Raw genomic sequence first — 22,812 nt, forward strand, 5'->3', positions numbered from 1 at the left:
CAAATAAAAATGCTGACAAGGGACTGAGACAATAAGTTATTCGAATTCAAAACCAGAGGTGTGGTAAATATTGTCATCGGAAGTACAAAATCAAAAGGAAAATTCTATACACAATTTCGGTTTGGATTTCCTAGTCCTGTAATCTCTCTAGGAAGAGTAAACAGCTTATTTTCTGCAGTGAGACACACATTTACAAGATCACCAAAAAATACCTACAACATCAAAAGAACAGAAGCTTCAAAATATATTAATGACTACATTCCTGTTATTCTAATATTGTGGAATGCAAATATGGACATTCAATTTGTTGCTGATAATTCAATTGCTGTATCTTTCTATGTCACTTCTTACATAACAAAGGCAGAAAAGAAAGAAATGAAAGAGCTGTGGGAAGAGATTTTAGCAGAGAAGAGTCTCACTAAACAAAATTACACTTTTAGCTTGAAAATGCTTTGACACAGATAAATTGGTTCTTATGAATGTGGAGATAGGTTGAGCTGAGCAAGTTTGTTTGCCAAGTCTAGAGGAATTGTATGGGTATATCTAGTCCCGCCTTGCAAGTAGGGTATTAAAGTCTTTCCAAGAAATAGAGTATCTTGCAGAATTTGATCCAAAGAGGAAAGACATTTTGAAGACTAACATGCTGGATACCTAATACTCAAGAAAAGGTCTCCATCTTGAAAATATGTATTTGTATGATGTACTACAGCATTACACATACAGATGTAATCACAGAAAACATTGAAGAGGAAGATTTGGAGTAACTGGATGTGATGGTTGTCTGGTAAGACACAACAAAGGAAACCTACTTAATCACAGGAAGCTAAGTTGGCAAACTCCAGACAGAAAATATTTTTCCTACTTGGTACTTTTACAACTATTCAAACCATGGAGAAATTAATCAAAACTAGTTGGGCACTACAACTGTTATGAAGACTAATTCAATGCGGTAAAATATACCATTGAGTGCTCCATGTTTCCAACATACATGCCGATGTTGAAAGATGAGATTGAACAAGAAGAAACTATTGCAGCTGAACTAGCTAGTGAGAGTTCACAGAGCAGTCAAAGTTCTCCACCAGCAAGTCAAGATCCTCTTGGACAACCAGCTATTCAAAATGAAGCAGCTGTAGCCATGAATGAAGCGGAGACTGCAATGCTGCAAGCAAGAGATTAAACTGTGAATTTAGAACAGTTAGTTGAACTTTATATTAGTGGACAAGCTATTACTGGAAAAAGTTTCTTAAAGTTCTCACCAGGTCCCTACAAAAACTACTGTTACAAATTTGTCATGTGTTGCAACAGCAACAGGCTTAGCAGCACATAACCTTAAGGGAATTACTGCATCGGCTATTAATGCTCCCTGTAGAACATAGCAATAAACTTGAGTATCAGAAATTATCTGGTGATGCTTGTCATGAAGTTTCGAGAGTATTGAAAAAGATGACTCTTATCATTGATGAAGTAAGCATGGTATCAAACATGCTTGCGTTCATACACTTAAGGACGCAGCAGGTTTTTGGAACTAACTGTGATGTATTATTTGGAGGAAACATCGGATTGTCTTTGGTGACCTACTCCAACTTACCCCTATAAAGGACAACCAATTTTCAAAACTCTTCTGCATAGTGAAACAAGGGATTGCCTTGGAAGTATTGGCAATGTGAACATCTGGCTAAACTTTGAGTACAAAGAATTAATTAACAATATGCATCAAGCATCAGATACTGAATATGGACACATACAAAAAGACATTAGAGTAGGAGTTCTTACAAAAGAGGGGAAACATGCTTTACGAAGTCACCTCATCAAGACTCTCTTCTAATCTACAGCTGCATCAGAACTAATGTTCAATTTCATCAAAGAACAAAAGTCTCTTTACTACCGACCCTTGAAGAGTGCTCAAATGTTACTGAAAAGCTACTTCAACTGAAGAAACAAGAAATTCTGGAATTAACAGCTATTGATCAAATGGAACATCAAGGAGTTACATTACTGCTCTCAGATAATGTACAAAAAAATTGATTCTCTGGAAAAATCAATATCAAAAACAGCTGGACTAGAAAAGCATTTCTGTAAGAACTGTTGAGTTATTTTGCTGAACAATTTAAATGTTGAGGAAGGCTTAGTAAATGGTGCAATTAGAAAATTGTTGATTTTATTAACTTTCCAAACACAGATGAGGTGGAATACTTGGCTATAAAATTTGATCAGTTAGATGATGTTAAAAACGATTGCCCGGTGTATTGTACGTTTTTTACTTGTAAAAGAATTATTAATACATTCAAAGACAACAGTATCCTCTGAACTCTGAACAATTTCTCTACTTAACGTTACCAGATTGTAAAAGTGTGGCTTTTTAAGAAGTTGTATAGAAAGGCTTACCAAAATATGAGCTGTCCAAACTGTAAATCAGACGTGGCTCCTATATTATTCCTACAAAGAACAGAGAAATAAGTTACTATAATGCTGCAACTATGCAGAGCAGATTGTTCCAAATTACAAAGTAAAATTACGAACTTCAAAGCTGGTCAAATATTATTTTCAGGAAGAACTTTTACTACTTTGGCTAACATCTTTCATGAAGGTCAGAATATAACCTCTGGACACTATACAGTGTATCTGAAAAGCAAAACTGGATGGACACACTGTAATGACATAAACCTAACATACACACAGCAATTTCCCTATAAATTACCAAATTCTTATCTTCTTATTCTCCAGCCAAAGTTATGATGAAAAACACTCACTAAACAAGAGGACACAGGGGGTCATTCCTACTCCGGCGGGCGCCGCCCGCCAGGCAGTGACCGCCAAAAGACCGTACCGCGGGCAAAAGACCGCCGCGGTCATTTTGACTTTCCCGCTGGGCTGGCGGGCGACCGCCAAAAGGCCGCCCGCCCGCCCAGCGGGAAAGACCCAGCAACGATGAAGCCGGCTCCGAATGGAGCCGGCGGAGTTGCTGGTGTGCGACGGGTGCAGTTGCACCCGTCGCGATTTTCAGTGTCTGCTTTGCAGACACTGAAAATCTGAATGGGGCCCTGTTAGGGGGCCCCTGCAGTGCCCATGCCAGTGGCATGGGCACTGCAGGGGCCCCCAGGGGCCCCACGACACCCGTTCCCGCCATCCTGTTTCTGGCGGTGAAAACCACCAGAAACAGGATGGCGGGAAGGGGGTCGGAATCCCCATGGCGGCGTTGCTTGCAGCGCCGCTTGGAGGATTACCTGGGGCAGGGGAAAACCGGCGGGAAACCGCCGGTTTCCCTTTTCTGACCGCGGCTTTACCGCCGCGGTCAGAATGGCCCCTGAAGCACCGCCAGCCTGTTGGCGGTGCTTCCTCCGTCCCCTGCCCTGGCGGTCCATGACCGCCAGGGTAGGAATGACCCCCACAGTGTTTCCTGTACACAGTTTATCTGTTTTATAGATATTATTCGGCCCATTAAGGGTAATGTCTTTAATAAAAGATGTTCTAATCATAAAAAACATTTTAATATTTCAGAAACAAGCCAATATAAAAACTAAATGGAACAGAGACTAAATGAATTCTGAAAGTGGAAGGATGTTGTAATTACAGCAGCCTTAAATTGAAACAATACAATTATTAACTAAGAAAAAAAGTCCACATTTGTTTCTTCAAGAAAACTTGCACATGCTATGTGCCATAAAAGTGTACTGTGTATGTTTACATAAATATGTATTGTCAACACTGTACATTTGGCCTAGCAAGGATGATGTTTTCAAATGCATCTGTAAAATCCAAAAGAACTTCATATTTTTTCAGATATTGCACCAGGTACAATGATTGAAGAGCAATCTTACGAACAGATTGTTTAGATTACTATAGTGACTACACCTAAGGGTAGTGATTAATGAAACATAGTGAGTGCAAAGCATAGTATAAGTTATTTGTAGTGATCGACTGTGCAGCTTTGGGGTTTCTTTTCACAGTCCATTGATTGTTTTCCCCTCTGTTCAAAGATTATGGTTTATTCTTAGTTTATATTAGAACTCCCTCCAGCTCTGAATCCATCGGCAGGTTGAGTCCGCCTTGGTGGCACTGCCCGACCAGGCTGGGGTGGGGAAGCCGATGATGAAGCGTGACACTATTAGGTGTGTGAGGCTTCCACTCCCAAAAAGGAAAGACCCCCCATAGATAACACCCTGTAGTTAAAGCCCCGCGCATGCATTCTTATAAAGAAAACCAGAAACTGCTTTATCTTTTTGTAGCAGTGACATTCAGTTGTGTTTTCTTGGATAATTATACAAAGCATCATTTTAGATGAACCACTATAAAAGCTGAGAAGAGAAAAACAATAAACATTATATACGTTATGCAGTGCAATCTATACTTACATTCTGTCATGAATATTGTAATATGTGTCTATGTTTGAAGATTAAATACTAATATAGTTTTATGCTCTTTCTATTTTCAAACAGCAGGTGTAGTTGAACAACGTTTTATTAAAAGAGTTTTTCTAATGTACACATATTCGTTACAGATAGGTATAGACTATGTTTTTAAATATACCTTAGGCAATACATTTCTGTGCGTTTCCTACGGTTATGTTGTATTTAAATGATCTTCTGCACACATCACTCATACACTCACATACTTACACATGCACTTGTCCACAGTCACTCACCCATATATTAAAAGATGTATTTACTCACAGATACACACACTGTTCCACTCATAGACTCAGCTATACATGCAGTTATGCACTCAGGTATTCACCCATACTTATGCTATTACACTAAACCACTCAATCACTCAACCTTACAACACTGATATACTCATTCAGTCACTCATACATACATTCATACACTTACTCAGTCACTTATAGACTCAGTAACATATCCAGTCACTCACTGAATGCATGCAATAGTGCACCCACTCACTTATACATATGTGTACTTGTAGATTTACTTAATCACCCACCTGTGCACTCAATCAGCTACACAAAGTCATACACTCACTTACTCACCCATATATGCTCTCATGCACTTGCTTACTCATAGAAGCACTCAGGTACTCACTCAAATGGCCATACACACACTCATACACTCACTCATGCCTGCAGTCATACACTCACTGACTCACCCGTACATACACTCAATCACCCATACACACACTCATACGCAAGCAGTCACTCATTCACCTATACATGCACTTATACACTCAGTCACATATTCATACAGGCATGCATGCAATGATACCATCACCCATACACACACTCATACAGTTAGTCACTCACTCATGAACAAACTAATGCACTATCTCGCTCACCAAAACATGCCCTTGCTCACTCACCCATACATAGACTTATAAACTCAGTCAATCAAGCATACACAAACTCATACATTCAATGACTCATTCATAAATGCCCTCAAGCATTCACTCATTCACGTATACATACACTCATGCAGTTACTGACTCACCCATACAGACAATTATACTCAGTCAATCAAGCATACACACTTTTATACAGTCACTCACTCATTGACACACTCATGCTCTCACACAATCACTCATACACACACTCATACACTTAGTCACCTTCTCATGAACAAACTCATGCACTATCATACTCACCTATACATGTATTCACTCACTCACCCATACATAGTCATACACCTAATCACGCAAACTCTCAGTCAGTGACTCACTTGTGCATAATCAAGCACTCACTCATTCAGCCATACATACACTCATACAGTCACTCACCTATATACGCACTCATGCGCTCACTAAAGCTACCATGCACAACTCACGGACTCCATCACTCATCCATACATGTAGTAATACAACCACTAACTCACCCATGCAAAATTTGTAGTCTTAGTAACTCACGCATACACCAGCCATAGACCCATACACTGAACTATACACTACTTCTGTATTCAGTCAGTTTCCCATACACTACTCATGCACTCGCCCATACATGAACTTGTACACTCACTAAATGCACCATGCACCACTCACACTCACTCATCCCTACATCCACTAACACACAAAGTCAATTACCCATGACAATTTGTGCGATTAAACATTCACCTATAGACCACTCACAGATTCCTTCACTCACCCATGCAGCACTCATGCCCTCCCTCAGTCAATTATGCACTCAGTAAATCATCCATACACACACTCATACACTCAGTCTCTCACTCATGCACTCACTTATTCACCGATACATGCACTCATGAACTCAATGACTCACCCTTACAGGCAATGATACACTCAGTCAATCACCCCAAATAAATTCGTACTCAGTAACTCATTCATGCACAAACTAATGCACTCACTAAATCACCCTTACTTACACTCATGCACTCAATCAATCCCCCATACAGACATATACTCAATCATTCAATCATGCATATACTCAAGTTGTCACTCATTCAGCCATACATGCACTCATGCAATCAGTCTCTCACTCATACAAGGACTCATCCAGTCATAAAATCACCCATACATACACTCATACTGTCACTCCTACACACACTCATGCACTCACTCATTCAGCTGTACATACACTTATGCAATCAGTCACCCATATCCGCACTCATGCACTCACTAAAGCTGCCAAATACAACACATGCACTCTGTCACTCACCCATACATGCAGTTCTGCACTCACTCAGTGCACTATGCACCACTCATTCACACACTCAGTTACCCATGGACCATTCATGCAATTACTCACTCACTTATACACCACTCACAGATTACTTCACTCACCCACACAGCACCGATGCCCTCACTCACACATATACACACTCATGCACTCACTCACGCATATACACACTCATGCACTCACTCACCCGTATACACACTCATGCACTCACTCACCCATATACACACTCATGCACTCACTCACCCATATACACACTCATGCACTCACTGAAGCTACCATGCACAACTCCTGCACGCCGTCACTCCTCCATACATGCACCTATACACGCAATACGTCACACTTCAACATTCATACTCTCAGTCACTCACACATATAACAGTCATGCACTTACTCAGCCATATACACACTCATGCACTCACTCACCCATATACACTCATGCCCTTACTCATCCATATACTCACTCATGCACTCACTCACCCATATAAACACTCATGCACTCACTCACCCATATACATACTCATGCACTCACTCACCCATATACACACTCATGCCCTCACTCACCCATATACACACTCATGTACTCACTTTCCCATATACACACTTATGCACTCACTTACCCATATACACATTCATGCACTCACTGAAGCTACCATGCACAACTCTTGCATGCCGTCACTCCTCCATACATGCACCTATACACGTGGTAAGTCACCCATGCAACATTCATACTCTCAGTCACTCTCACATCCACCACCCATACATTCATTTCCTTACAATACATCTACTTTTTTTTAAACCAGGAAAGATGGTTCTAAAGAGAACCTTTTTCTTTGTTTTTTTTTACTTTTTAAAGGAAGTTTTGTAAAAAAGTTTGTTATTTGCTTTAAATAAAATGGCATTTAGTCGATAAGAAAGTCCTGAAAAGTGGGGAAAACTGGAAAAGGACAAGACAAAAGAAAAACAAAAACATTTGTGCTCTTTGGCAGCTTTCTTCATCAAACTGTTGCACTTTTGCAATCCAAGCAGAAGGTCCCCGCTCGACTGAACTCTGCAGCAAGGTTTGACAACTGACTCTCCACCTCCTCTGGCACAATGTCCCCCACAGACGGTCGTGCAGTGGCAGAAGGTGACTTTTCTCCACTTCTCTTCTCCTCACAGCGCTTTGATAGCGCCGGCTGTGATAGCCTTGAGGTGACACAGCAGGGTTGTTGTAGGGCAGGAGTATTTCTTACTGGATCCTCGTGAAAGTATTTTGTCACAATCAGTGCATTTCACAAGCTTTGCCCTGAAGAGATAACACAAACTTCCAGGCTATAGATTGCTTTTTTGGGGTAACTTGTGGATCTGAAGAAGTTTCTGCCTCTCCATGCTCCTGAGGCAGCTCATATATGGAGTAGATGCCATTTAATTTTCAAATACCAAAAAAAAAGAAGAAAACTTACACAATAAGACTGGATGCAGCACAGGCCAAAGAGCGCCCCCTGTCTGCAGGCTGTATCCAAATGGGAAGACTGGGCGTGGTTCTTCCTACAATGTAACTATTTTCTCTCTTGTCCAATGAAATCTCTTTGCTACGAGATCACGTGATTGTCGCAATATAATGACGTAATCGCGACGATTGTAACGAATACAAAATGCAATAACGTGTTCAGAAATATATTATTTATATATATATTATTTAGACATTTAAAAGTTTCTATACCATTACAATGACATACTCATGTGAAAGATTAATATGTACTTATATATACTTTAAACTTTTGGAAAGTACGCTCACTTCGCGATTAATCGCAATGAACGCTAGTAACGAAACAGTCGTCATTAAACAGAATTCCATACTACATTAGTGCAGAAGTCAATCACAGATATTTCTAAAACATTCTACTGCTAATTTATTAAAAGTTTTCAAAACAGGTTATATGCAAAATAAGATTATATACAATCTACATTTTTGGGAAACACTCCAAATTCGCAATTAATTGCGACAGCCGTAAAACGACTGTGTTACTAAAAAAACTGTGAACAAAAATAAATTAGTAATGTACACAAACTGTATGTGTTCAGCTGGACAAGGTCTTGCCAGTGCTCACGACTGCATCTTCATACTGTGACAGAAGTCCCAATCGGGCTTACTACCGATCAGAGACAAACCCAATACTCCTGGGCAGCTGCAGATCTATAGCTTACACGTTTTTCAGTGAATTTCTATGTTTTTAAACAAATTGTATTTCCTAACGAAAACGTCCCTGTAACCTTTGTTTTTTCAGTGAACACACACACACACACACACACACACACACACACCTTACACTTTTAACCTTGATGAAATTCTTCTCATTATAATGCAGGATTGACAACTGCATTTCGTTCTACGACTGATACACTTCAACAAACGTCATCTATATTGTTCACAAAACTGACGAGTACTTCAGCAGCACAGATTGTTGACTTTTCTTCTGCAAGAAGAATGTATACAGTTTATTTCACATCATTTCACCTAAATTTAAAGGAAACCAGCAGGAATGTGTACAAAATATTTCAGATGATCTCTTTTTCTTTTATTTTACAATGCGTCAATAAGGGCAAGGATCATGGAGTGTGAAGGCGAGACAAAATAAAACAATGTGATGGGTGCTCCAATATCGCTGATCGAGTTTACGCTGTGAGCCCCATGGCTGCCATGGGGCCCAAAGGGAAGAGACAAAAGAAAATAATGTGACGAGCGCTCCAATACTGTTGATAGAGTGCACTGTTCGCGCTGCGAGCCCCATGGCTGCCATGGAGAGTGAAGGGGAGATACAAAATAAAACAATGTGACGATCGCTCCAATATCGTTGATCGAGTTTGCACCGTTCGCGCTATGAGCGCCATGGCTGCCATGGGGTGCAAAGGGGAGAGACAAATGGAATAAGTAGTTCGCGCACGCTAAAGTATATTGCCAATTGTACCATTATCCATGTAATAGGGTCAGTTTGTAAGGCAGTAACAAAACCACCCTAAGGCTGGACAAACGTAAAGCATTTATAAATGTCATCAACAGATTTTTGAAAGGCAAGCCCAAAACAAATTAAAGTGATGGGCGTGACCTGGGTGTGGTTAAAATCCCATAATATTTACAAAAGGTCAAAGCGGTAGCGCGCTCAACCTAAAAAGGAAAGGTTTAGGCCTGGCAGGAGGTCTATCTTGCCAGGTTGAAGTGGCAGCGTAAACTGCATGCACAGGCCCTGCAGTGGCAGGCCTGAGTCACGTTTGGAAGGCTACTGTAGTGGGTGGCACGATCAGTGCTGCAGGCCCACTAGAAACATTTAATTTACAGGCTCATGGCACATGTATGCACTTTACTAGGGACGTATCAGTAAATTAAATATGCCAATGGGGTCATAAGCCAATGTTACCATGTTTAGGGGAGAGAGCACAAGCACTTTAGCACTGTTCAGCTGTGTTAAATGCACAGACTCCTAAAACAAGCAAAAAAATAGAGGAGGAAGGCAAAATGTTTGCGGCGATGCTGCAGAAAGGGTTATTTCCAACGATGAGGCGTTACTTAAACGTGTGTTGTAGTAGCTCACTACATCGACACAATATGATACACGTGTTTATTACATCAGGGAACGTTGTTGAGACTGGCTGAGACCTCTACAAGTGCGAAATCATACGCAGTTGAGAGGAACCTGTTTAAGTGGGTAGATGTATGCCTGACATAAGTGATAGGTTGATAGATGTTTCTACAACTCAGTTTCCATCGTGCGTTGTCAGATGGATTTGTGTCCCAAAGAGACACATAGAATATAATTTGTGGATCAAATCGACACTGGAGTGTGGATCATCTAGTACGAAATAATTTATAATTCTTTATCAGTATTTACGCCGGACTGAAAATTATGGATGCCCTGTATCATATCTTAATTGTTTCACTACTGCACTCACGAGCAATGCGCCATCTGCACTTTACTGATTCAATTCATAATTAGCGCAGCAAGTGCATTGGTGCCCTGGCCATACGAGGGTATGTGCCCAACGCATCCAAATGATGGCTGCGTTTTACTGTCCAATCAGTGACTGCGGTTCAGATGAGCGACAATTTATCCTTCTTAAACTAGAGCCCGAAGCACTGTTGATGAACCACCAGATCCCTTCGCTTGAGTCTCTCAGCCATGGTACTCCACTGTGAAGCCTAAAGAAGAGGGGCGCACTCTGTGATGGGGGTGGTGAGGCTACTCTGGGCCTACAGCAAAGGACCACCGCTGCGAGGCCGGGGGATGAGGATGCTCTCAGGGGTGTCAGTAGTGCAGCAGGTGCTGTGACACAGAAGCCCAGAAGTCTTGTGGGCTCAATTTATCCAAATTATGACTGTAATTTACTGTCTAGCTAGTGGACGGTTGGGTAGGGGGGAGAGGGAGATCCAGTTATCTTGCTTTCACCAGGACCCGTGGTACCACTTTTACCCCACTGGCCCCTCTCTCACATCCCTCTCGGTGCAGTTCCAGTGTGGTAAAGTCCAGCGCAGATTTGCAGGGTGCAGGACTGTCCCTCATGTTAGATGTCTGTCCTGCATACTGCAGAGCGCGCCTTTAGGACGCCAAATTTCCAACTTTGCTTTGCTCACCAAGGGAATGATGCCGTTAGGCAGCTACTCTACAAGGGATCTAGAGTAAAGCAAATCCTGGATTGGCCCTGACCAGCGGGATGTCCTGGCTAGGGAACTAACACCTTCTAGAGGGGCGAGGGGTGCATTTGTTAACACGGTACCTGGGAAGGACACGCAGCCCAGGAGGTGGACTGCACAGGCCACTCTACTGAAAGGCTTACATTCAGACATTCTAGAAAGGAGGATGGTAAAAACTGACACTGAAAGAGCCCTAAACGAGCAGGCACCCACCTTAAAATGCTTACTTTAAGATGATGGTTAACCAACCCATTCAATAATGGCAAATAAGGAAAAAAAGTCAAGGGAGCACATCATTTGCTAAACAACCTGGTCGGGTAGGAGACCCAAGACTACAACACAGGACTGCTTTTTAGGAACATAACTTTCTAATATCACCAGATACTTTAACTGGTAAATTGTGCAGATTTTAGATGCTTGAATTAGGACACAGTGTAGTGGGAAGTAAATCCCAAAATGAACTCAGTGATTTTGGCAAAGCCCATACAGCCATCTTCTTGGTGAAACCACAAGTTTGCGGAGGGTCCTGGGAAGTGATAATGGAAGGCAGGCATCTGTACTGGGGGGGATCCCTAGGGATAGGGTGGGTGAGAAGGGGGCCTGTGCTTCACTTTTAGAAGTTAGGAATTGATTCTGGTCATCAATAATTACGCAGGACTATGAGGCCTAGTGGAGAAAGGGCCCTCCACCTGGGCTTCGCAGCGCTGGACTATCAATGTGAGCCACAGAGGAAGGCCCTTCCTTGGGCCTCACAGGCATTAGCGAGCGCTTTAAGACTCGAGAGAGGGCCACACCCTGGACTTGTAGCGGTAGACACCATCAGTGCAAGGCCCAGCGGAGGCCCCTCCCTCACTGGACACCATCAGTGCAAGGCCCAGTGGAGGCCCCTCCCCCACTGGACACCATCAGTGCAAGGCCCAGTGGAGGCCCCTCCCTCACTGGACACCATCAGTGCAAGGCTCACTGGACACCATCAGTGCAAGGCCCAGAGGAGCCCCCTCCCTCACTGGACACCATCAGTGCAAGGCTCAGGGGAGGCCCCTCCCTTACTGGACACCATCAGTGGAAGGCCCAGTGGAGGCCCCTCCCTCACTGGACACCATCAGTGCAAGGCCCAGGGGAGGCCCCTCCCTCACTGGACACCATCAGTGCAAGGCTCACTGGACACCATTAGTGCAAGGCCCAGTGGAGGCCCCTCCCTCACTGGACACCATCAGTGCAAGGCCCAGCGGAGGCCCCTCCCTCACTGGACACCATCAGTGCAAGGCTCACTGGACACCATCAGTGCAAGGCCCAGAGGAGGCCCCTCCCTCACTGGACACCATCAGTGCAAGGCTCAGGGGAGGCCCCTCCCTTACTGGACACCATCAGTGGAAGGCCCAGTGGAGGCCCCTCCCTCACTGGACACCATCAGTGCAAGGCCCAGGGGAGGCCCCTCCCTCACTGGACACCATCAGTGCAAGGCTCACTGGACACCATTAGTGCAAGGCCCAGTGGAGGCCCCTCCCTCACTGGACACCATCAGTGCAAGGCCCAGCGGAGGCCCCTCCCTCACTGGACACCATCAGTGCAAGGCCCAGGGGAGGCCCCTCCCTCACTGGACACCATCACTGGAAGGCCCAGTGGAGGCCCCTCCCTCACTGGACACCATCAGTGCAAGGCTCACTGGACACCATCAGTGCAAGGCCCAGTGGAGGCTCCTCCCCTTGGACCTGGCAGCATTAGTTAAGCACTTTGAGGCTCGGAGAAGGGAGCTCTAGCTTTGCCTTCGATGAATTGTGAAATACAAGAATCATTTTTTCAGTTATTTTCATGTCTGCAAACTGGCATTGATGTCCCCATACACCACGGCCTTTGTGCAAAATCCCTCTTATGTTCCTTCATAGTGGCTTTTCAGGCTGCACATGGCCAAGGCCGTTCAATGAAAATGTACTTCTTTTGTGTGAAGAAGTAACTAATCATTCAATCATTATGCTAAAAGACAATCCACATACTTTTCTAGAAATGACTGATGGAAACTGTAGGATGTGTAAGTTATTATACCAAGTATACGGCCTGGGATGGGGTGATGGTTACTCTGAACACTGACATATCCGGACTTCCACTTTGCCTCTTTCCTGATGCTCTTGGCCTCCTGGGTTCAGTGTCACCGCTGGTCCCTGACTCGCGTTTGACGCAGGTTTGGAGCTCTAAGTGATGCTATGTGCTGCTATGTTTACTTGAAGGGCTCAGTTACCCTAAGCTTCCTGGTGCTAGAGAAGACAACATAACTAGTCTAAAGAGAGAGAAATAGAAGATATTTGATAAAAGGCCAGGCTGCAGGGCTTCTCTGAGGTTCCCAATGTAGTCAGCTGCAGGGGAGCAGGATCAGTCATCACATGGAACTGGTCTAGTTGTTGCTCAGTTAGTAAGAACTGAGATCACACTGTACTTGGCTGAAGAGGTAAACATCTGGGGGTTGGGAAGGTAGGACAGTGGTGGTGCAATCCTGTATTTATGATTATAAGGGCTGGATTTGAAGGAACTCTGGATCAGTGGTAGTCAGTGCAGGTTTCTTAGGGATGGTGACGCCCTGCCCTGCCTGGAGATCAGTGGTAGTCAGTGCAGGTTTCTTAGGGATGGTGACGCCCTGTCCTGCCTAGAGATCAGTGGTACTCAGTGCAGGTTTCTTAGGGATGGTGACGCCCTGTCCTGCCTAGAGATCAGTGGTAGTCAGTGCAGGTTTCTTAGGGATGGTGACGCCCTGTTCTGCCTAGAGGTCAGTGGTAGTCAGTGCAGGTTTCTTAGGGATGGTGGCGCCCTGTCCTGCCTAGAGATCAGTGGTAGTCAGTGCAGGTTTCTTAGGGATGGTGACGCCCTGTCCTTCCTAGAGATCAGTGGTAGTCAGTGCAGGTTTCTTAGGGATGGTGACGCCCTGTCCTGCCTATAGATCAGTGGTAGTCAGTGCAGGTTTCTTAGGGATGGTGGCGCCCTGTCCTGCCTAGAGATCAGTGGTAGTCAGCACAGGTTTCTTAGGGATGGTGGCGCCCTGTCCTGCCTAGGGATCAGTGGTAGTCAGCGCAGGTTTCTTAGGGATGGTGATGCCCTGTCCTGCCTAAAGATCAGTGGTAGTCAGTGCAGGTTTCTTAGGGATGGTGATGCCCTGTCCTGCCTATAGATCAGTGGTAGTCAGTGCATGTTTCTTAGGGATGGTGACGCCCTGTCCTGCCTATAGATCAGTGGTAGTCAGTGCAGGTTTCTTAGGGATGGTGGTGCCCTGTCCTCCCTACAGATCAGTGGTAGTCGGTGCAGGTTTCTTAGGGATGGTGACACCCTGTCCTGCCTAGAGGTCAGTGGTAGTCAGTGCAGGTTTCTTAGGGATGGTGGCGCCCTGTCCTGCCTAGAGATCAGTGGTAGTCAGTGCAGGTTTCTTAGGGATGGTGACACCCTGTCCTTCCTAGAGATCAGTGATAGTCAGTGCAGGTTTCTTAGGGATGGTGACGCCCTGTCCTGCCTATAGATGAGTGGTAGTCAGTGCAGGTTTCTTAGGAATGGTGACGCCCTGTCCTGCCTATAAATCAGTGGTAGTCAGTACAGGTTTCTTAGGGATGGTGATGCCCTGTCCTGCCTGGAGATCAGTGGTAGTCAGTGCAGGTTTCTTAGGGACGGTAACGCCCTGTCCTGCATGGAGATCAGTGGTAGTCAGTGCAGGTTTCTTAGGGACGGTGATGCCCTGTCCTGCCTAGAGATCAGTGGTAGTCAGCGCAGGTTTATTAAGGATGGTGATGCCCTGTCCTGCCTAGAGATCAGTGGTAGTCAGTGCAGGTTTCTTAGGGATGGCGATGCCCTGTCCTGCCTAAAGATCAGTGGTAGTCAGTGCAGGTTTCTTAGGGATGGTGATGCCCTGTCCTGCCTATAGATCAGTGGTAGTCAGTGCAGGTTTCTTAGGGATGGTGACGCCCTGTCCTGCCTATAGATCAGTGGTAGTCAGTGCAGGTTTCTTAGGGATGGTGGTGCCCTGTCCTCCCTATAGATCAGTGGTAGTCAGTGCAGGTTTCTTAGGGATGGTGATACCCTGTCCTGCCTAGAGCTCAGTGGTAGTCAGTGCAGGTTTCTTAGGGATGGTGGTGCCCTGTCCTGCCTAGAGATCAGTGGTAGTCAGTGCAGGTTTCTTAGGGATGGTGACGCCCTGTCCTGCCTAGAGATCAGTGGTAGTCAGTGCAGGTTTCTTAGGGATGGTGACGCCCTGTCCTGCCTATAGATGAGTGGTAGTCAGTGCAGGTTTCTTAGGGATGGTGACGCCCTGTCCTGCCTATAGATCAGTGGTAGTCAGTGCAGGTTTCTTAGGGATGGTGATGCCCTGTCCTGCCTGGAGATCAGTGGTAGTCAGTGCAGGTTTCTTAGGGACGGTGACGCCCTGTCCTGCATGGAGATCAGTGGTAGTCAGTGCAGGTTTCTTAGGGACGGTGATGCCCTGTCCTGCCTAGAGATCAGTGGTAGTCAGCGCAGGTTTCTTAGGGATGGTGATGCTCTGTCCTGCCTAGAGATCAGTGGTAGTCAGTGCAGGTTTCTTAGGGATGGTGACGGTAGTCAGTGCAGGTTTCTTAGGGATGGTGGTGCCCTGTCCTGCCTAGAGATCAGTGGTAGTCAGTGCAAGTTTCTTAGGGATGGTCATGCCCTGTCCTGCCTAGAGATCAGTGGTAGTCAGTGCAGGTTTCTTAGGGATGGTCATGCCCTGTCCTGCCTAGAGATCAGTGGTAGTCAGTGCTGGTTTCTTAGGGATGGTGATGCCCTGTCCTGCCTAGAGATCAGTGGTAGTCAGTGCAGGTTTCTTAGGGATGGTGGCGCCCTGTCCTGCCTGGAGATCAGTGGTAATCAGTGCAGGTTTCTTAGGGATGGTGATGCCCTGTCCTGCCTAGAGATCAGTGGTAGTCAGTGCTCGTTTCTTAGGGATGGTGATGCCCTGTCCTGCCTAGAGATCAGTGGTAGTCAGTGCAGGTTTCTAAGGGATGGTGGCGCCCTGTCCTGCCTGGAGATCAGTGGTAATCAGTGCAGGTTTCTTAGGGATGGTGATGCCCTGTCCTACCTAGAGATCAGTGGTAGTCAGTGCAGGTTTCTTAGGGATGGTTTCTTAGGGATGATGGTGCCCTGTCCTGCCTATAGATCAGTGGTAGTCAGTGCAGGTTTCTTAGGGATGGTGATGCCCTGTCCTACCTAGAGATCAGTGGTAGTCAGTGCAGGTTTCTTAGGGATGGTTTCTTAGGGATGGTGATGCCCTGTCCTGCCTAGAGATCAGTGGTAGTCAGTGCAGGTTTCTTAGGGATGGTGGCGCCCTGTCCTGCCTGGAGATCAGTGGTAGACAGTGCAGGTTTCTTAGGGATGGTGATGCCCTGTCCTGCCTAGAGATCAGTGGTAGTCAGTGCAGGTTTCTTAGGGACGGTGATGCCCTGTCCTGCCTAGAGATCAGTGGTAGTCAGCGCAGGTTTCTTAGGGATGGTGATGCCCTGTCCTGCCTATAGATCAGTGGTAGTCAGTGCAGGTTTCTTAGGGATGGTTTGTTAGGGATGGTGGTGCCCTGCCCTGCCTAGAGATCAGTGGTAGTCAGTGCAGGTTTCTTAGGGATGGTGACGCCCTGTCCTGACTAGAGATCAGTGGTAGTCAGTGCAGGTTTCTTAGGGATGGTGACGCCCTGTCCTGCCTATAGATCAGTGGTAGTCAGTGCAGGTTTCTTAGGGATGGTGATGCCCTGTCCTTCCTAGAGATCAGTGGTAGTCAGTGCAGGTTTCTTAGGGATGGTGATGCTCTGTCCTGACTAGAGATCAGTGGTAGTCAGTGCAGGTTTCTTAGGGATGATGGTGCCCTGTCCTGCCTATAGATCAGTGGTAGTCAGTGCAGGTTTCTTAGGGACGGTGACGCCCTGTCCTGCATGGAGATCAGTGGTAGTCAGTGCAGGTTTCTTAGGGATGGTGGTGCTCTGTCCTGCCTGGAGATCAGTGGTAGTCAGTGCAGGTTTCTTAGGGATGGTGATGCCCTGTCCTACCTAGAGATCAGTGGTAGTCAGTGCAGGTTTCTTAGGGATGGTTTCTTAGGGATGGCGGTGCCCTGTCCTGCCTAGAGATCAGTGGTAGTCAGTGCAGGTTTCTTAGGGATGGTGATGCCCTGTCCTGCCTAGAGATCAGTGGTAGTCAGTGCAGGTTTCTTAGGGATGATGGTGCCCTGTCCTGCCTATAGATCAGTGGTAGTCAGTGCAGGTTTCTTAGGGATGGTGATGCCCTGTCCTACCTAGAGATCAGTGGTAGTCAGTGCAGGTTTCTTAGGGACGGTGATGCCCTGTCCTGACTAGAGATCAGTGGTAGTCAGTGCAGGTTTCTTAGGGATGGTGATGCCCTGTCCTACCTAGAGATCAGTGGTAGTCAGCGCAGGTTTCTTAGGGACGGTGATGCCCTGTCCTGCCTAGAGATCAGTGGTAGTCAGCGCAGGTTTCTTAGGGACGGTGATGCCCTGTCCTGACTAGAGATCAGTGGTAGTCAGTGCAGGTTTCTTAGGGATGATGGTGCCCTGTCCTGCCTATAGATCAGTGGTAGTCAGTGCAGGTTTCTTAGGGATGGTGATGCCCTGTCCTACCTAGAGATCAGTGGTAGTCAGTGCAGGTTTCTTAGGGATGGTTTCTTAGGGATGGTGGTGCCCTGTCCTGCCTAGAGATCAGTGGTAGTCAGTGCAGGTTTCTTAGGGACGGTGATGCCCTGTCCTGCCTAGAGATCAGTGGTAGTCAGTGCAGGTTTCTTAGGGATGGTTTCTTAGGGATGGCGGTGCCCTGCCCTGCCTAGAGATCAGTGGTAGTCAGTGCAGGTTTCTTAGGGATGGTTTCTTAGGGATGGGGGTGCCCTGCCCTGCCTAGAGATGCTGAATATGAGGCACGAGGCAGCCTTCTGCATGAGATGATGTTGGCAGAGGAGTTTTTCAGGAATGGCTAAATAAAGAGCCTCAGTGTCATCCAACCAAGACTGATTCAAGACTCTGGTACAGTTACTTGCCAGTTGTTGAGGGTGTAGGATAAACATTTCTTCAAGATCTTGTGTTTGCCAAAGCACACAGCGGACATTTTACCACTCGCATTCCGAGCGATGGATGGTGTTGAGATGGATGTTGTGACTGAGTTCTTTGGTGGGGTGGGGGAGATTGCAGAGGCTCCGGACAGCCGGCTGCGAGCCAGGAAGGAGATGCTTTGGTCATTAGCAGCACCTTGGGTTGGTGGGATTCATCTTCAGGAAGTTGGAATACCTCCACTGATGCACTGAAGTGAGGCAGTTCATCTTCCATCTTGTGCAGGGCTCATATTCGCACTCGGTTTACACAGGCCATCATCATTTGATGCCCTCCGCATACATGTGGGCACTGAATGGTTGAGGCGACTGAATTAAAAAGCAGTATGGACATGATTGACGCTTGTAATTCAACTTCTCAGGTGTGGAATGAAGGTGGTAACTCCCTGATCTGCCGAGGGTCACACAGCGAGGGTCACCCGTGTGAGCGACCAATGCACCCAGCTTCACTCCTCCTCGGGGTTTGTCATGATGTGAAGATACTAAAGGTCGTTCACAGGTCTGAAGGTACCAGTGTCCACACAACCGCACTGTGGACCCTCTAACAAAGGTCCAGATCTCTAGATCCGTACTGTGCCCTCCTGGAATCTGGCGTAGAAGGCGTCCAAAAGACCGTCTTCGACAAACTGCTTCAGTCGTTTAAAAACAGTTTATCAAACTTTTGCATTGAAATGGTACAAGGCAAATTGGCCAAAAACTGTTGAGATCTTCTGGGTAAAGAATGTTTTTTTTAAGTTGTTTTCACAGTGGCATGTTTTCATGCGATGGGGAAACACCTTGTCTTAAAGAAGAGTTAAACACGTCTAAGAGTTGAGTTTTAAGAAAGGGGGGGAAGTTTCACAAACTCTGCTGGGTGTAAACCAGTAGGATCACAGCTTGTAACAAAGGGCTCAAGATCAGCCCCATACATCGCTGGGAAAGAGTGAAGTAACCAGAGTTTGGATATTTTGAGTTGTCACAGAAAGGTAACTGGGTGCGGGAACTCTTTGTGCCTGGAGGTGTCATTTCATCGTTTGAACTTGTTGAAAAATAATTGAACAAAGGTATTTAATAGTAGTTTGCAGAATTGTAATGTAGCTGAGGAAGCCGAAGGAGACTGAAGTTCTCGTACAAGACGGAATAATTCACTCAACAGGGTCGAACACGATGATAGAAGTAGCTTTTCTTGGATTTGCTGATTTAAAATGTGTAGGTGGCAGTTATGTTCGATTCTTTTTAAATAGCATCCTTTCTTTCTTTAACCAATTCGTCTTCTGGTTAGACATGTAAATACTGGCCCAGTGGCGACCAGAGGCCTCCCCTGCCCATGGCCCAGCAGCCAACACCGTGAGGCCACGGAACCAGGCCCACATCATCTACGAAGCCACGAGGGTGGCCCACCTGCCCGCCTGCCCACCCGCCGGACCACCTGGAACACCTGCACACCTGCCCACCTGGACCACCGGCCCACCTGGAACACTGGCCCACCTGCCAAGCGGCCCATCTGCCCACCTGCCCACCTGCACACCTGCCCACCTGGACCACTGGCCCACCTGCCCACTGGCTGACCTGCCCACCTGGAACACCGGCCCACCTGGAACACCCGCCCACCTGCCCACCTGCCCACCTGGAACACCGGCCCACCTGGAACACCCGCCCACCTGCCCACCTGCCCACCTGGACCACCGGCCCACCTGGAACACCCGCCCACCTGCCCACCTGCCCACCTGGACCACCGGCCCACCTGGAACACCCGCCCACCTGCCCACCGGCCCACCGGCCCACCCGGACCACCGGCCCACCCGGCCCACCGGACCACCTGCCCACCTGCCCACCTGGAACACCGGCCCACCTGGAACACCGGCCCACCTGCCAAGCGGCCCATCTGCCCACCTGCCCACCTGCACACCTGCCCACCTGGACCACTGGCCCACCTGCCCACTGGCTGACCTGCCCACCTGGAACACCTGCCCACCTGGACCACCGGCCCACCAGCCCACCGGCCCACCTCCCCGCCTGCCCACCTGCACCACCGGCCCACCTGGAACACCGGCCCACCTGCCAAGCGGCCCATCTGCCCACCTGCCCACCTGCACACCTGCCCACCTGGACCACTGGCCCACCTGCCCACTGGCTGACCTGCCCACCTGGAACACCGGCCCACCTGGAACACCCGCCCACCTGCCCACCTGCCCACCTGGAACACCGGCCCACCTGGAACACCCGCCCACCTGCCCACCTGCCCACCTGGACCACCGGCCCACCTGGAACACCCGCCCACCTGCCCACCTGCCCACCTGGACCACCGGCCCACCTGGAACACCCGCCCACCTGCCCACCGGCCCACCGGCCCACCCGGACCACCGGCCCACCCGGCCCACCGGACCACCTGCCCACCTGCCCACCTGGAACACGGCCCACCTGGAACACCGGCCCACCTGCCAAGCGGCCCATCTGCCCACCTGCCCACCTGCACACCTGCCCACCTGGACCACTGGCCCACCTGCCCACTGGCTGACCTGCCCACCTGGAACACCTGCCCACCTGGACCACCGGCCCACCAGCCCACCGGCCCACCTCCCCGCCTGCCCACCTGCACCACCGGCCCACCTGGAACACCGGCCCACCTGCCAAGCGGCCCATCTGCCCACCTGCCCACCTGCACACCTGCCCACCTGGACCACTGGCCCACCTGCCCACTGGCTGACCTGCCCACCTGGAACACCGGCCCACCTGGACCACCGGCCCACCTGCCCACCTGCACCACCGGCCCACCTGGAACACCGGCCCACCTGCCAAGCGGCCCATCTGCCCACCTGCCCACCTGCACACCTGCCCACCTGGACCACTGGCCCACCTGCCCACTGGCTGACCTGCCCACCTGGAACACCGGCCCACCTGGACCACCGGCCCACCTGCCCACCTGGACCACCTGTCCACCGGCCCACCTGGACCACCCGCCCACCTGCCCACCTGGACGATGCGTTCTCCAGCGGGTCTCCGCACACCCTCAGCAAAGACACAGGCGGATGAATACATGAAAAATAAAATACTCATCTCTTTAAAGCTACATCATGATGCAGTGACAGTCCCCAAACCCGCTCCCCTTCCTGTCACACAGTGACTGAGGCTTTGAGCATCTCTCAGTTGCCTTTCAGCAAGGTTTGTGCAAAGTAAATACCACATATAATCACACACTAGTCTGGAAATAATTTGGTGACATTCAGTTAAAGATATACATTTTGGGGAGATCTAGGCTAAGCATTTCCACTGATTGTGTCTAATATAATGTACCTTCTCTTAACAGAACTTTATCAGTTATTATTTATGTTTTTCTTGCGTTGCTGCCCACACCAGGACAGCTGCTGCTTACAAAGTCTGCGACAGATGGCACTTCCTGTGATCTCGTTTCCTTGGTTGTCACACACTGAATGCACACTCCAGGGGCCTCACACATCCCCTTTCTGCCCGGGGCCCACAAATCCTAGATCCCTCCCTGATGGCCCCAGTTCCAGGTGGTTACTGGACTGACCCTGTTCTGGGTTACAAATCTCCTCAGGAGGGGACAACGTATAAGGACTGAGCTGTTGGCCCTAAGTCGCCCCATGAGGTGCCTAGAAGCTGGGGACTCAGGGGTTACACTACAGAAAGTATTGTCACTATGCAAAGACAAATAAACCCAAATGAACTGATACTCACGAAGTTCTGGAAGTTTGTGAAGAAGCCAGGGGGGAGCTTCACACCGCTTGTGCTTCACTCAGGAGGAGGAATGAGTCTCTTTCACCAGGGCTGCTGTTTATGTTGATTTCCTTTTAGTTTTTTTGCTAAACAAAAAAGTTTGATAACACAAGTTAAACAATTTAAAACCAACATGTTTCATTTAAACAGATCAATAAATGCCACCTCAATTGATTAAACGATCTACTGTGATCTGTATGTTACAAGTGCTACTCTGGGCAGGGCCAACTCTGCCTGTCATCCTTCAAGGGCACAAGGGGTTCCCTTTAAATTAGGTCCTAGTGACGTCAGTTAATTGTAGTGCTACAAGCGGCATCAGGCAGTGAAACGCCTTTAAAAAACACAAACTATAACATTGCTAGACTAACTTTCACCAAAGAGCTGACACCACCCACCGTAGAGGGACCAACGTAGGGTCGCGTCAGACACTAGAGCGCATGCGCAGAGAGGAGCGTGCGGAAACCGCGCAAAGGAGCATGCGCAGGAATGAGTCACCGCTCTACCGAGCATGCGCAGAGTAAAAACAGGAACCATCAGCAGAGAACCTGAGCCCAGTCCAAAGAACCAGACCCTTCACCCTCAGTCTAAGGAACCAGGCCCCTCACCCCACCTTTCACCCCCAGTCTAAAGAACCAGACCCCTCACCCCCAGTCCAAAGAACCAGACCCTTTACCCTCAGTCAAAGGAACCAGGCCCCTCACCCCACCTTT

General features: G+C 47.7%; 2 protein-coding genes across 2 annotated transcripts in view; one reads left to right on the plus strand and one right to left on the minus strand.

Moving 5' to 3' along the window:
- Positions 1-22,540, minus strand: part of LOC138291607 (uncharacterized) — a 336,430-nt gene extending 313,890 nt beyond the window's left edge. The window contains exons 1-3 of the mRNA XM_069230322.1: positions 22,471-22,540; positions 22,064-22,188; positions 2,386-2,436 (exon numbers count right to left, since the gene is read on the minus strand). The gene's annotated coding sequence lies outside the window, so the exon portion shown is untranslated. The remainder of the gene's footprint in view (positions 1-2,385; positions 2,437-22,063; positions 22,189-22,470) is intronic.
- Positions 989-21,397, plus strand: LOC138291623 (uncharacterized). Its single transcript, XM_069230323.1, has 2 exons — positions 989-1,165; positions 19,667-21,397. The coding sequence occupies exons 1-2, from the start codon at positions 989-991 to the stop codon at positions 21,395-21,397; spliced, it is 1,908 nt and encodes a 635-aa protein (XP_069086424.1).
- Positions 22,541-22,812: the final 272 nt, after the last annotated feature.

Source organism: Pleurodeles waltl, chromosome 1_1 (genome assembly GCF_031143425.1).
Source record: "Pleurodeles waltl isolate 20211129_DDA chromosome 1_1, aPleWal1.hap1.20221129, whole genome shotgun sequence".
NCBI lineage: Eukaryota > Metazoa > Chordata > Amphibia > Caudata > Salamandridae > Pleurodeles > Pleurodeles waltl.